General features: G+C 57.2%; 1 protein-coding gene across 2 annotated transcripts; it reads left to right on the top strand.

Annotated features, from left to right (window-relative positions):
* The first annotated feature begins 217 nt into the window (after positions 1-217).
* On the top strand, positions 218-14,752 carry RHOD (ras homolog family member D). Of its 2 annotated transcripts, none has more exons than XM_086385630.1 (5): positions 218-454; positions 5,083-5,170; positions 6,017-6,126; positions 8,500-8,634; positions 14,484-14,752. In XM_086385630.1, the coding sequence occupies exons 1-5, from the start codon at positions 323-325 to the stop codon at positions 14,529-14,531; spliced, it is 513 nt and encodes a 170-aa protein (XP_086241756.1). In that variant the 5' UTR covers positions 218-322; the 3' UTR covers positions 14,532-14,752. The 2 variants fall into 2 exon arrangements, with proteins under 2 accessions (XP_086241756.1, XP_086241755.1); XM_086385629.1 differs by lacking the exon at positions 14,484-14,752 and adding an exon at positions 9,148-9,728 and having other exon boundaries at positions 225-454.
* The last annotated feature ends 112 nt before the right edge of the window (positions 14,753-14,864 follow it).

The following is a 14,864-nucleotide window of genomic DNA, read 5'->3' as shown; positions in this document are numbered from 1 at the left end:
ACGAGTCTTCTCCGCATCAGACCGGGGTGCGCTCCTGAGGGACCTAGGCCGATCTGGGTCCTCCACTTCCTGCACCCTGAGGGCCCCACAGAGCAGAGATTCAAGAAGAGTTTGTCTCGGGCCGCCTGGGTCCCGGGCCGTGGGACGGGAGGGGCAGGGCCGCGGAATGTGCCCGGCCGGCCCCTCACCTGGGCCGCCCGCCGCCCGCACTTCCTCCCGCCGCCCCGCCCCTTCCACATTCCTGCCCCGCCGGCCCCGCGGCCGCCGCTCCGCGCGCCCCGGCCCTGCCTCCCTCCCTCCCTCCGTCCCTCCGCGCCCCGCGATGAAGGCGGCCCAGGCCCCGAGCGAGGAGGCGCCGGGCGGCGCGCGGTCGGTCAAGGTGGTCCTCGTGGGCGACGGCGGCTGCGGGAAGACGTCACTGCTGATGGTCTTCGCGGAGGGGGCCTTCCCCGAGGTGAGTGCGGCCCCCGGCGCCTCCTGCCCCCCGAGGAGGGAGGGACAGGCGCCCATCCTGCCTCCCCGCAGAGCCTGGGGTCCAAGGCAGCTCTCACCGTGGCCCCAGGAGTGACTCAGTGGCATCGTCTGTAAAGTGCCAAGAACGGCACCTACCCGGGGGAGGTGTGCGGGGGGAATGACTTGGGCGGCCTGGGGACGTTGTGGGTCCTAAGAGAACCCTCGGTGGCACCCCTTGGCTAAGAGGACTGACCACTCTGGGGTGGTGAAGCTAGATCTCCTGGCTTCAAATCCTGGCTTCGGGACTCACAGCTGTGTGCCCTCAGGCAGGCCCCTTACCCTCTCTGTGCCTGTTGGCTCAACTGCATAATAGGAATAGCTGTGGTGCCCAGCTCTCAGGGTCGCAGCGATGAGTGAGTTCACACAAGTCAGGGGCTGAGCTGCAGCAGGAAGGACCCACTGAAAAGTGGCAAACGTTCTTCTTGGGAGACATCACGTCTTCACCCAGCTCTTGCCCCTACGATGGCTGTCCTGTGGGCTCAGCCTTAGAGGGTCAGAACACAACCACCTCGTCAGACAGCTGGGTTGGCACCTCAGTCTCCCCCAGCTGGGGGCCACCGTGCCTTGCTCAGCCTCTGTGAGCCTCCAATCCCTCATGAGACCTCCCTGGGTGGAGAGACCCAAGGGTGGTGGTGAGGTAGCATTAAGGCAAGGCTAAGACATGGCCCCGGGTGGTACCTGGCATGTCGTCGATGCCTGGGCACGTGGACTGTCTTTCCCCCACCAGCATGCCCACTGCCTGTCCAGGCGGATTTGTCAGCCCCAGGGCAGGGTGAGACCCACCCACTGTGCGCCCCCTCAGCCCAGTTCCCCTGGAGCCCATGGGTCCCCTTGCAGCACCACCGCCCCCTCCAGTGGATCCCTGCACCCTCCGACCCGGGGGGACGGGGAGGGGGGTGGGAGTTGGATGGGGGAGGCTGAGGAGACCGGGCCTGCTAACGGAGTCAGCCTTTCTTTCCACTGTGGCAGCATCAAGCCAACTCTTGCTGTGTGGTTTTGGGAGCTGACGTCATGTCCTTTGGCCACTCACTTTTTTTTTTTAGTTGGGGGGAGGGATGTGTTTCCGGGCCCCCAGATGCTGCCTGTGAGAACCCAAACCCAACAATTATGGCAGAGTTGCGGGGAGCTCCACAGAGAAGCTGGGCGACCTGAGGCCTGGGAAAGGGGCCTGTGAGAGGGGCCTGGATGGATGGGGGTGAGGGGGTGGGGGTACCTCACTGCCACTGTCCTGGGCTCTGAGACATCCTCAAGGGTGAGACCCATCCCGACTGCAGAGGCTGCAGTGTGGAAATAGGCATTTCTGGCTGATGTGAACGAAGTGTGTGTTGAAGGGTGAAGGACACTCGGGGTGGCCAGGGAAAGGGAGCACACGCCTGTCACCAGGGGGCCGGCCTGCCACCGGTCCTCCCGTTTGGAGACCCGCATTCCCAGGGACCCGTCTGCCTCCAGGCACAAGAGAAACACTTCATTTAAAGAAGCACAAGATCTGAGAGCGGAAAAGGCCTTCAGTTTATAGCTGGAAAGACAGTGGCCGGAGAGAAGAGTCTGGCCTCGGGGCACAGGGCCCGCCTGTGAGAGCCCTGGCCTAGAACCCAGGTCTTCCTGGCCGTGATCAGGATATCCTCCGCAGCCCAGAGCTTTGCGAGCCAGAGCAGCCTCCTCCTGTCCTGGCCTTGGACGCCTCCTCTTGACAGCCCTGCAAGCCCGGGGAGCCAACAGCTAGGAGACTTGGGATCCCACGTGCCAGGCTTCCTGCCTGCAGTGAAGAGCAGGCTGGGATCTGGAGGGCCTCGGGGGTCTGGAGGGCTTCAGTGAGCCTTGTCTGGCTGTGGCCTGACCTTGAGTTCAGGGCTGGAGAGTAGAGAGAAAGCTCCCGAGGCAGGGGGACTCCTAGCTGGGCACTGGCCCCTGACACTTAGGGCAACAACCACAACCACAGGGCCAGAAGCCCAGGGCCCCCACAGCAGGGTCAGGGTGGAACAGGGCAGGGCACACCAGCTGACCTTCCAGGGCCAGCCGAGTTCTTCCTGGCCCCCGGCAGGGACTCCCATGAGTGTGCTTCCCCGGGGAAACTCCTGGGTCTCCTCTCTGGAGCTGTGTCTCCCATGCTATAATGGTCCATCTGTCTGTCTGTGAACGCTGTGCGGTCAGACCCAAGCATGAGTCATCTGCCCTGGTCTAGCTGGGTCCAGCCCTGTCTTTCTGCAGGAGGACGCCGCAGATAAGATTAGGTGCTTATTGGTCCTGCAGGCAGAGAGTGACCCTGCCTGGGGGGGTCCAAAGAACAAGACAGAAGGTGTCGATGGAGTCTGCGGGATGACATTCCAGAGGGGAGAACCCAGTCCCACTCCGTGAATGGGGCTTTCCTGCTCAGCTCTGGTGCCAGGGGCTAGAGTGGGTGACCTCAGGAGAGACAGGTAAGGAGGGTCAGAGCCTAGCTCCTGGAGCCTGAGAGACCTGGCCCCATCCTCAGCCATCTGTCTAGTATGTTACCGTGGGCCAGTCACTTCCCCTCTCTGGGCCTCAGTGTCTTCAACAGGAAAACGCGGTGAGGGGAACTTCCCTGGCGGTCCAGTGGTTAGAACCACACGCTGTCACTGTGGGAGACGCAGGTTCAATCCTTGGTCAAGGAACTAAGATCCCACATGTGGAGTGAGGCCAAAAAAGAGAAAATGGGGATAGTGTCGACTTTCTAAGGTTACCAGGATCAGAGATGGTGCAGGTAAAGAGCCTCGCAGAGCAGATCCCTCGAGAATGTGGGTGACGGTGTTATCTCCACAGACACTTGCAGAGTCCAGAAGCGTGGCTCCCAAGAACTTCACGGCAGGTCGCCCTGCGCCTCAGATCAGGAGGGGTCCTGCCACGGTGGGCAGCCCAGCTGGGAGCTCTACAGATGTCAGCACCTCCATGGTGACAGGCTGGGGAGGGGCTGGGGAAGGGGCACCTCCTGGAGGGGTGGATGCTGCCCCTGGCGCCCAGTTTCCTAAGCGGTGGGCGTTTGACCTCGCCTGCCAGCCGGCCTTCGCTGTCACACACAGATACTCGCCTCCTTTAACCAGCGAGGGCACTGGCCCAAGGTCACACAGTGAGTGCCAGAGCCCGTCCTAAGCCAGGTGCATCTCATTCCAAAGCCTGTGCTCCTTGGACTTCTCTCGTGGTCCAGTGGTTAAGACTCTCCTCTTCCATCACAGGAGGTGCAGGTTCGATCCCTCGTTGGGGAGCTAAGATCCTACATGCTGTGTGGCACAGCCAAAAAAAAAGAAAGCCAGCGTTCATAGCCACCATGGCACATGTCACACTGTCCCCTACCAGGCCTGAGAGGAGGGGGCAAGGAGGGGGCATGGGAAGGAGGGGGCAGCCCTAATCTGAGTAGAGGAAGTGCCAGTGACTAGAGTCCAGGGTGGCTGACCCCAGGGCCATCCTTGACTTCTCCATCCTGCCTGGTTGCCTGCTCTGTGACCCACCTTTCTTCCCACCCTCCCCACCACCGCTTCCTAAGTGCCCTTGAAGGACGTTGCTGACCCTCTGCTAGGGGACTGCCCTTCCCAGTGGCCAGGCCCTGACTCAGAGGACCAGCACGCAGGCAGCCTTGAAGTCCTCCTGAGTCACGGGCAGGTGGGGGCCCCACCTGGCATGGGAAGAGGGAAAAACAGGGTCCCCCCGGGCTATGGTCCCACTGCCCAGCCCTGAGCAAGGGGGCAAGACTTGGCTACCCAGAAGGCAAGGGGGCCAGCATGCCGCTTGGTGCAGAGGGCTTGTGGTGTGAAAACCTGCCCCCTGTTGCTCGGCTCCCCTCTGCACAAGCTCCCCTCTTCCTTCCTGCACTTGTGTAAAAGCCCCTCCTGCTCCCACTCATCTGGCCTTTGTGGGGAGGGGGCGAGCTCAGGCTTAGCGGGCCTGGGGTGGAGGGGCCCCTGGCAGGTGACCTCCACCTGGGGCCAGGCAGGGCAGGTAAGAGAGACAGAAATGGGAGCATCCTGGTTGGATTATGAGAGGTTGAGAGGCAAAAGAGGGGACTCCCCCACCCCCGAAAGCTAGGAGCTCCCCAGGCTAGGCAGTGAGTCTCTATTACTTGTTCCTGAATGTCCAGAATCAGACCCGGAGAAGGTGCTTGTGAATGAATGAATGAATAAGTGAATGAACAAACGTAGGTTAATGTCATTCTAGGAGGCGGGGACAGCAGGAAGGAAGGCTCGGAAATGGGACAGTCTGGACAAGGACAAAGATAAAAATAGCGGTCCTGGCACCTGTAGAATGTTAGTCTGTACCAGGCCCTGGGCTCGGGGCTCCATGTGAAGCTCCTTACAGCAGCACCTGCGGTGGGTGCTCCAGGAGACCCACTCTACAGTCTCGGAGGGGCCCAGGGAGGTTCAGTGCCTCGACGGGGCAGGGGGCACTCAGCTGCAAAGTGGCCGCAACGCCACCAGCCAGCTCCCTCCCAGAAACCATCCGCTCTGCTGACTGCCAAAGGGGCTGTGCCGCGCGCATTCGTGGGCTCTGACCTGGTTGCCAGGACCACCGCCCTTCAGAAGCTGCCCTCTTAACCACCCCCAACCCCTTCTTCCCCAGAGCTACACCCCCACGGTGTTTGAGCGGCTCGGCGTGAATCTGCAGGTGAAGGGCAAACCCGTCCACCTCCAAATCTGGGACACGGCAGGTGGGTGCAGGGCTGGGGGAGGGGCAGGGTGGCAGGAGGGACCCCACCCCCTTCCTTCTGAACCAGGGAGGCCAAGCAGTCTCCAGGGGACGGGTGTTGGCCTGAACCCTCCTCACTGTAGCCCCCTGACCCAGAGCAGCCAACGGGGTCCTGGAGACAAGGCGGAACTCTTGGCTCTCAAGAGGCAGACTGTTTCTGGCCTCCTGAGCGTTCCACCCTGGCTTTAGCTCCTATAAGATTGTTCGACCTTGACTTCTGACCCCCAGCCTCCTGACCTTGCCCACAAGAAGGTTCAGAGTCAAGTACATCAGAACTCAAAGCTAGGAGACTTCCCTGGCAGGCCAGTAGTTAACGACTGTGCCTTCCACTGCAGGGCCTGGGTTTGATCCCTGGTCAGGGAACTAAGATCCCACAGGTCAAAAAAAAAAAAGAATTCAAAGCCAAACTCAGGGAATCCCACAACCCCCTTACCTTGTTGGGCTGTGACATCTTGGCCCAGGTCCCGCCTGCCTCTTTCTTCTCCTCCCCCAGTTCCCCCAAGCCTAGGGCAAAGCAGGTTCTGAGTGGGGGCCTCAGAAACCCCCTACTTCTGCCAGAGCAGGGCTCTCTCAGCAAGTGGTCTCACCCAGGCGGGGGCTGGCACATCCCACAGGCCAGCCAGGGGGACACGGCCCCAAGGGGATCATTCACGGGCTGGACTCCGAGGCACGAACTAGGCCCTGGTCTAATTCACCCGCTCAGCTCACACCCTCCCCTGGTCTTGGTTGGGGTGACCGCTCTGATGTTGGGGACGTGCTGACAGTGGGCAGGAGATCTGGAGGGAGTGACCGGCCCCCACCCTACCAGGGCAAGTGGACTATGACCGCCTGCGGCCCCTGTTCTACCCTGATGCCAGCGTCCTGCTCCTCTGCTTTGACGTCACCAGTCCACACAGCTTCGACAACATCTCTAACCGGGTAGGTGGCAGCGGGGTGGAGGTGGGGATGGACAGGGAGGCAAAGCCCCATAGCCAGGCCACTCCGCTCCGCCCCTGCCCTGGACCCAGCTGACTGTCAGAACCTGGCAGGCCCTGGATGATGTGTGGTCCAATGTGTTTGGCGTAACCGTGGGGAAACGGAGGTCCAGAGCGGCTTACCCAAGGTCCCACGGGGATCTGGTGGCAGGGTCTGGACGAGACTCTGACTCCCCATCCAGTACTTCCTGCCTGCCCATGCTGCAGACTCAAAATGCTGAGGCCTTTCCACCATGACTCTGCCTAAGGATGCAGGGCAACCCAGAGACCCCTGCCTCTCCCCAGCCCCGGCCTGTCCGAGGTCACAGGAACTGCCAGCCTCCCGCAACGTGACCGCTGGCTCCCAGTGGCCGCCCAGGACATCCGCTGATCACGGTAGAGGTCCCCAGGGCTGCTCACAGGTGGTGGGGACATGGTCCCTGGAGTTGCTCTGTTCCAGCCAGCAGCTCCTACCGCCAGCGCCTCCAGGCGTGTGTGAAGGGCGTGCTCCAGGGTCCATCAGAGCACAACCAGTGACAGCTGTAGTAACAATAACCACAACGATGGCAGTGTTTACTGAGGACTTAATACGGGCAGGTGCAGTTCTGGGCACTGACATACTTACTCAGCTAACCTAGAAATGTTACAAAGGAACTTCCCTGGTGGTCTAGTGATTAACACTCTGCACTTCTACTGCAGGGGGCGCAGGTTCAATCCCTGGTTGGGGAACTTAGATCCTGCATACCCCACAGTATAACCAAAAAGTGGAAAAAAACAAAAACAAACAATTTATGGAGCAGATACTATCGTTCCCAGATTGGGGCCCTTGCTCCAAGATACGCATCTATTAAGGTGGTAACCCTGGGACTTGAACCAGTCTGCTCCATGCAGACTGGTATGCATTTGGAAGGTACCTCTATGTGCCAGGACTGTTCTAGGCACCAAGGCTGGGACCAGGGTACCGGCAGAGGGGATGGTGAGAGGTGAGTGGGTACCAAATCTGGAAGGTAGAACCAAACCACCAGGGTTTGCAGATGGATTGGACATGGGTGGGAGAGAGACACTTGCTCAGAGCACCTGGAAGGTAGACTTGCCGTTTCCCAAGACGAGGAGGAGCAGGCTGAGGGCAGGGAGGTGGGCAGTGGAGGCCCCTTGGACATCCCGGTGGAGGGGCAGGCAGAAGTCTGAGTCTGCGGTTCCTGAGAGAGGACAGGGCTGGGCAGATCCATTTAGGAGCTGCTGGTGGGGAAGAGCTGTGGATTGGGGGTGGGAGGCGGAGGGGAGCTGTCACCTGGAGACCTGAGGACAACCAGGAGTGTGGGGCCCTGGGGCACCATGCCAACCAGCTTTCGGAGGATGGCATGATCGCTGATGCCAGGGCTTAGCTAGGACGAGGTCTGATGAGATGCCCTGTTGGACTTAGCAAAGCAGCGTCAGAGAGAAGACCCTTGTCAAGGGCAGTTTTGCGGATGGAAGGGTCGCTGGGACCCCAAACAGGCCCCATATGTCTCCAGAAGCCAGACAGTTTGATGCCGGTTTTCCCCGAAACTGAGCTGGCGTGCGCTGCTGGTTCCAGGCTCCTGGGTTATAGTCCAGACTGAAATAACCCAGCCGTGAGGCCTCGCATTCCAGAGAGCAGCTGGCAGGACAGGAGTGCCCCCTCCGAAAGGCCAACAGCTGCTGCAAGCATTTCGTGAGCTGCTTTAGTTTTAGAGCCTCACTATTTATTTATGAATGTTGCCCCACTGGGGAGACGGTCCTGGGACCCCTTACCTTGCAGAGGTAGGATTCTAGAGTAGGTGGGGACAGGGCTCTGGGCGCTAACCTCTGGGTTCAAATTCTAACACTTCCGGTCTTGTGACCAAGGCCAAGTTACAGAGCCTCTCTGCGCCTCAGTGAGTGCATCTGTGCAGTGGGACTGATGATAGAACTTGCCTCACAGAGACAGAGGCTTCGTGTGCTCATTATGTGTAAAGTCTTAGCCTGGCTTGGAGTACCTTGTCTTCTTAGTGCCAGTGAGTTGTTCCCTTACTCAGTCGCTCAGTCATGTCTGACTCTTTGCAGCCCCATGGACTGTAACCCGCCAGTGTCCTCTGTCCATGGAATTCTCCAGGCAAGAATACTGAAGCAGGTTGCCATTTCCTTCTTCAGGGGATCTTCCCTGACCCAGGGATTGAACCCATGTCTCCTGCATCGGCACTGCATTACCACTAGCGCCAAGAGTGCTCCCTAAGCTGGCTGTGCTAAGTATCGTTGTCAGAGTTTACCCGGAGTTCAGGACAGCAGCCCACTCCCCTGATGGCTCACACACGTGTCCTCACCACCCCTCTCCCCACAGTGGTACCCAGAGGTGAATCACTTCTGCAAGGAGGTGCCCATCATCGTCGTGGGCTGCAAGACCGACCTGCGCAAGGACAAGATGCTGGTGAAGAAGCTGCGGAAAAACGGGTTGGAACCTGTGACCTACCACAGGGTAGGAGACGCAGCCTAGGGTGGGGTGGGGTGGGGGGCAGGAGAGGGCACCCCTGGGAGGATGCCACTCTGGCCCAGCCTCTCAGCACACACAGGATGTGGAGCAGGGTGGGGGGTGTTTGGGAAGCAGACGTGGTCAAGAACTGCCAGGCTTAGAAGTTTCCAGTGAGGATGGAGAGCAAGTGGAGTGCACATCAGATGGTCCTGCCCCCCTACTTCACAGCCAGGGGGACCCCTCCAACTCTTTAGTCTGCAGGCCCCTCTCTGTGGCGCGCCTGGGTCAGGCTGGGAAGGTAATTAGTTGGTACCTGGAGAGGCAGAGACCTGGCCGAGAACTGAGGCAGGAAACTGTGTGAACCCATCAGGGTGCTTGGTCAGGCCAGGGGGCAGGAGCTGAGGGCGCCCTAGGAGAGCACGTCTAGGGTGGCAAGGGGCCCGGTGGGGGAGGGGGCGGCTGGACGCGAGGCCCCCGGCAGTGGCCAGCTGACAGCAGCCCTGTCGCGCTCTCTGCTAGGGCCAGGAGATGGCGCGGGCCGTGGGCGCCGTGGCCTACCTCGAATGCTCGGCTCTACTCCAGGAGAACGTCCACGCCGTCTTCCAGGAGGCAGCCGAGGTGGCCCTCAGCAGCCGCGGTCGCAACTTCTGGAGGCGGATCACCCGGAGCTTTTGTGTGGTGACCTGAGGGCCTGGGGCCCTCCCCGCCCGACTGCCCTGGCAGCACAGGAAGGAGCTGGTTGCTGACCTTCTGCCCAGTTGGCTGGGCCGGACCCAGTCCCCAGGCTGTGACCACCGAACTATACCTCAAACAGATGGGCACCCCTGAGGCCAGCCCCCCTGACCCTGGGGCTGGGATCCTGGATTGCAGCAAAACCCCTCTGAGGCCTGAGGAAGGGGGGTCCGAGGCTCACCAGTCCTATGGAGGGCTGGTCCTGGAGACCCCTGACTCACTCCCATCTCCCAGCCCTGGACCACACATCCTGGAGCCGCCTGTGTGCCCTGGCGCCACCTTGTGGCTCTTCTTAGGGCTGTACCCACCCCACCCACCCCCTCCTTCACCCTGCCCATCCCAGCGGTAAACACGTTCAGATGACATCACTTGTCCGTTGCATCATGCCTCTTGTTTTGAAATGCCTTTACACACGTGTTCCATGTGGGGGATAAAAGCACACCCTGTGTAGGCACTGGGTCCAGTATGACTACCTGGATCCAAACCAGGCTATCACTTTAGGACCTTGGGCAAGTTACCTGGGCCTCTTGCCTGTGAAAGAGGCGGGTGCCTGGCACACAGAGGGTGCTCACAAAAGGTTCACAAGTATCGCTTTTATTTATGATAAATACAATAGATATTATTCCATGGGTGTAATGTACATAGTACAGTCTATAATATTGTACAGAGTTCTCCAGAGAAACAGAACCAATGGGATATATATTCAGAGAGTGATTTTAAGGAATCGGCTTAAAAACACAATTTTGAGGACTGACAAGTCCGAAACCTGTAGGACAGGTTGGAGGTCGATGTTGGATGTTGCTGTCCTGAGTCTGAATTCTGAAGGGCAGCAGGCTGGAAATTTCAGGCAGGGTTTCTGTGTTGCTGACCTGAGGCAGAATTCCTTCTTCCTTGGGAAACCTCAGTCTCTTCTCTTAAGACCTTCTAAGACCTTTGACTGATTGTGTGCGGTCCACCCACACAGAACCAGCCACTAACAGCCCACCCGCTCAGTTTCATTAGAAACAGCTCCAGGGGTGGGACTGCTTCCTCCAGGTGAGGGCTCCTGGCTCAGGTTACAGAGCTGAGCTGAGACAGGGGGAGTGATGTTAGGGATCTGCTCAGAAAACCCCACCTGGATTACAGGCTCTACTCCAGGGTCTTAACATAAGCTGCTCAGGAGTAGGAAACAACTGTTCCTGGCCTAGATTTCTGGCCTGGTTGCTCCTCCCCCAAGCCCACTCCAGCCCAGAATGTTCTTTCTCTTCTCCCCTTCCTGCCCTCCCCAACCCAGTGAGCTAAGCCCAGCTCGCACATTTCTGATTTCCCGAAATGTGAGTCCCTGCAACCCTTGGTAGTTATTTTGCAAAGAAGCTTGTCACACTGACTTTTTGCACCAGACCTGGGCATCCCTGAAGAAGGCTGTCTGTCTCCCTCATCCCTTTCTTGGGGATGTGGCTTGGCCCCTTGGCATTGCAGACGGGCAGAGTGCTCTGTCTCTGGAGTCAGTCTCAGATCTGGGTTCGAATCCTAGTTCCATCATTTTCCAGAGCCAGGTGATTTTATAAGCGTGACACTCCTCCAGCCTTAACAATTCCATCTGGCAGCCAGAGAGCATCCTGCCCACCCTAGAGGGTTGCTGTGGGGGTGAAGTGGCAAAATGCTTGTCAGATGCCTAGCACAGTGCCAGGAATAAAGGAGGAATGAGGAAACATGGACTGATCGTGTGGAGTAGGGTGGGGCTGCCCAGTATATTCTTTACGGGACAGCGAGATACTGAACAAGATGTCTGGATCATGCTCCCTCCCTCGGATAACCAGAGGCTCCATCATCCATGCCTTCAACAGCCTGGTGTCCAGGGAGCTCTATGAGGTACCCAGCACCATGACAAGAACTACGGGTGTAACAGGGAACCCACAGTTTGTGCCCTTAAAGCCAAGTCTGTGTGCAATGCCATGGAGAACGGCATCTTAACTCCAGCATGCAGGGTGGTTGGGAAGCTACCAAGAGAGAGAAGGCACTTCCCTGGAAAGAGAGACTGCCCAGTGAGCATGGAGGCAATGAGTGCCTCGTGGTCCCTTGAGAGTCCATCAGATGCTGTGTGAAGTTTTACAAGGCAGACAAGAGACTCAGGACAAGGAGGCTGAGAGTATTAAAAAGAAGATGATGGACTGATGGGCTTGGTCCTGGAGAGTCAACCTTCTCACCTGATAAATAGGAAGAATAAATTCTGCCTTGTTAGGACATCCTTGGTGGCCCAGTGGATAAGACTCAGCGCTCGCAATGCAGGGGCCTGGGTTCGATCTCTGGTCAGGAGAATAGACCCCTCAGGCCACAGCTAAGACCCAGCGTAGAGATTCACTCTGAGCAACGATGAACACCCAGCACAGTCGAAAATTAATACAATTTACAAAACGTTTTAAATAATCAGTGTTGGGACTTCCCTGGCGGTCCAGTGGTTAGGACTCGGCGCTTTCACTGCTGTGGTCCCGGGCGTGACCCCTTGTCAGGGGATGAAGATCTCGCATGTTGCTCGGTGCACCCAGAAAGCAAAAATTTAAATGTCCACTTGATGAGGTTAACAGGGCTGATGCCAGTCTAGAGGCTGTGAAGGTATTTATTCAATGTGATTACTTTTCAGTTAGTAGATTTTGAGTAAAATAGATTACTTTGCATAACCTGTGTGGGCCTCATCCAATCAGTGGAAGGCCTTCAAACGTTGAGGTTTCCTGAAGAAAAGGGTCACATGGCCAGAAGAGGACTGAAGTTCATCTCAGACCATTGCTGCACTTCGCCCAGGACATGGGCTGGGAGGCCAAGGTCTGGGAAGAACTGCTTTCCGTAGGCAGAGCAGAAGCAGAATGGGGTCAAGGAGGTGGGAGAGCCACAGGTGTGCAGAGGCAGGGGAAGGGCTCCTGGGGCCACACCACACAGAGTGGGGAGCGGGCACGTGCCTGGCCTGATGAAAGCGGGGAGCGGGCACGTGCCGGGCCTGATGAAAGGGGGGAGTGGGCACGTACCTGGCCTGATGGGGGGGAGAGCAGGCACGTTCCTGGCCTAATGAGAGGGGGAAGCGGGCACGTGCCTGGTCTGATGAGAGTGGGGAGTGGGCACGTACCTGGCCTGATGAGAGGGGGGGAGCGGGCACATTCCTGGCCTGATGAGAGAGGGGAGAGGGCACGTGCCTGGTCTGATGGGGCCACTGGGGAGGAGGGTCCCTGCCAGGGAGCAGTTTGGTCCAGAGCTCATATACCCACTTCTCTCCAGCCAGACCCCAGCCCCCTACCCTGGGTTGCACTCCCTTGTGTTCTTGGAGAGCTCGTCACTGATGCAATCGGGTCTCTCACTGAATTGCCAGCTCCTTGAGAGCGCAGGCTGGATTTGTTGGGATCCTCTGTGCCTCCAATGGGCTTCCCTGCTGACTCAGATGGTACCGAATCTACCTGCAATGCATGGGCTCAATCCCTGGGTTGGGAAGATCCCCTGAAGGAGGGCATGGCAACCCATTCCAGTATTCTTGCCTGGAGAACTCCATGGACAGAGGAGCCTCAGATCAGATCAGTTGCTCAGTCGTGTCCAACTCTTTGCAACCCCATGAATCGCAGCACGCCAGGCCTCCCTGTCCAACACCAATTCCCGGAGTTCACTGAGACTCACATCCATCAAGTCAGTGATACCATCCAGCCGTCTCATCCTCTGTCGTCCCCTTCTCCTCTTGCCCCAAGTCTCTCCCAGCATCAGTGTCTTTTCCAATGAGTCAACTCTTTGCATGAGGTGGCCAAAGTATTGGAGTTTCAGCTTTAGCATCATTCCTTCCAAAGAAATCCCAGGGCTGATCTCCTTCAGAATGGACTGGTTGGATCTCCTTGCAGTCCAAGGGACTCTTCAAGAGTCTTCTCCAACACCACATTTCAAAAGCATCAATTCTTCGGCGCTCAGCCTTCTTCACAGTCCAACTCTCACATCCATACATGACCACAGGAAAAACCATAGCCTTGACTAGACGTCTGGACCTTTGTTGGCAAAGTAATGTCTCTGCTTTTGAATATGCTACCTAGGTTGGTCCTAACTTTCCTTCCAAGGAGTAAGCGTCTTTTAATTTCATGGCTGCAGTCACCATCTGCAGTGATTTTGGAGCCCAGAAAAATAAAGTCTGACACTGTTTCCATTGTTTCCCCATCTATTTCCCATGAAGTGGTGGGACGGGATGCCATGATCTTCGTTTTCTGAATGTTGAGCTTTAAGCCAACTTTTTCACTCTCCACTTTCACTTTTATCAAGAGGCTTTATAGTTCCTCTTCACTTTCTGCCATAAGGGTGGTGTCATCTGCATATCTGAGGTTATTGATATTTCTCCCGGCAATCTTGATTCCAGCCTGTGCTTCCTCCAGCCCAGCGTTTCTCATGATGTACTCTGCATATAAGTTAAATAAACAGGGTGACAATATACAGCCTTGACATATTCCTTTTCCTATTTGGAACCAGTCTGTTGTTCCATGTCCAGTTCTAACTGTTGCTTCCTGACCTGCATACAAATTTCTCAAGAGGCAGGTCAGGTGGTCTGGTATTCCCATCTCTTGAAGAATTTCCCACAGTTTATTGTGATCCACACAGTCAAAGGCTTTGGCATAGTCAATAAACCATAAGTAGATGTTTTTCTGGAACTCTCTTGCTTTTTCCATGATCCAGCGGATGTTGGCAATTTGATCTCTGGTTCCTCTGCCTTTTCTAAAACCAGCTTGCACATCAGGAAGTTCACGGTTCAGAGGAGCCTGGCAGGTTACAATCCATGGTGTCGCAAAGAGCTGGACACGACTGAACGACTCAGCACAATGCAGTGCCTCAAACAATGCCTTACAAGGAGACTTTGCTGGAGGTCAGGTGGTTAAGAATCCACCTTCCAGTGCAGGGGACGTGAATTCCATCCCTGGTCAGTGAACTAAGATCCCACGTGTTTGTGTGTGTGTTAAGTCGCTTCAGTCATGTCCAAATCTCTTTAACCCTATGGACTGTGAGCCTACCAGGCTTCTCTGCCCATGGGGATTTTCCAGGTGCAAATATTGGAGTGGGTTGCCATGCCCTCCTCCAGGGGATCTTCCCCACCCAAGGATCAAACCCACGTCTCTTGTCTCCTCCCTTGGCAGGCAGGTTCTTTACCACTAGCACCACCTCGGAAGCCCTCAAGATCCTAAGCCTGTAACTAAGCCTGCACCCTGCAATGAGAGACCCCCAAGAAGCCCTCCCGCGGCAACAAAGACCCAGCGACAGCCAAGAAACTTCAAAAAAAGTAAAAAACACCAGCGCTCACATAGAGGAAGCACTGAAGAAATCTATGATGAATGAATGGACGGATGCCGCGAAGCAATGCCCCACTTCGGGACCTCAGCTGCTCCTGCCTGGACCTCTCCCATCTCCCAGCCTCCAGCCTCTCAGCCTCCTTCATCCTCCTCACCACCACACACCTTCCAAAGCATGGATCCAGTCGCTTGAGCCTTCTGCACACCCCTGCCCAGAGGAGGTCTAAC

Source organism: Bos grunniens, chromosome 29 (assembly GCF_055505025.1).
Source record: "Bos grunniens cultivar Pamir isolate PY7600 chromosome 29, Bosgru_T2T1.0, whole genome shotgun sequence".
In the NCBI taxonomy this organism is placed as follows: Eukaryota; Metazoa; Chordata; class Mammalia; order Artiodactyla; family Bovidae; genus Bos; species Bos grunniens.
This window is presented reverse-complemented; position numbering and strand designations above follow the sequence as displayed.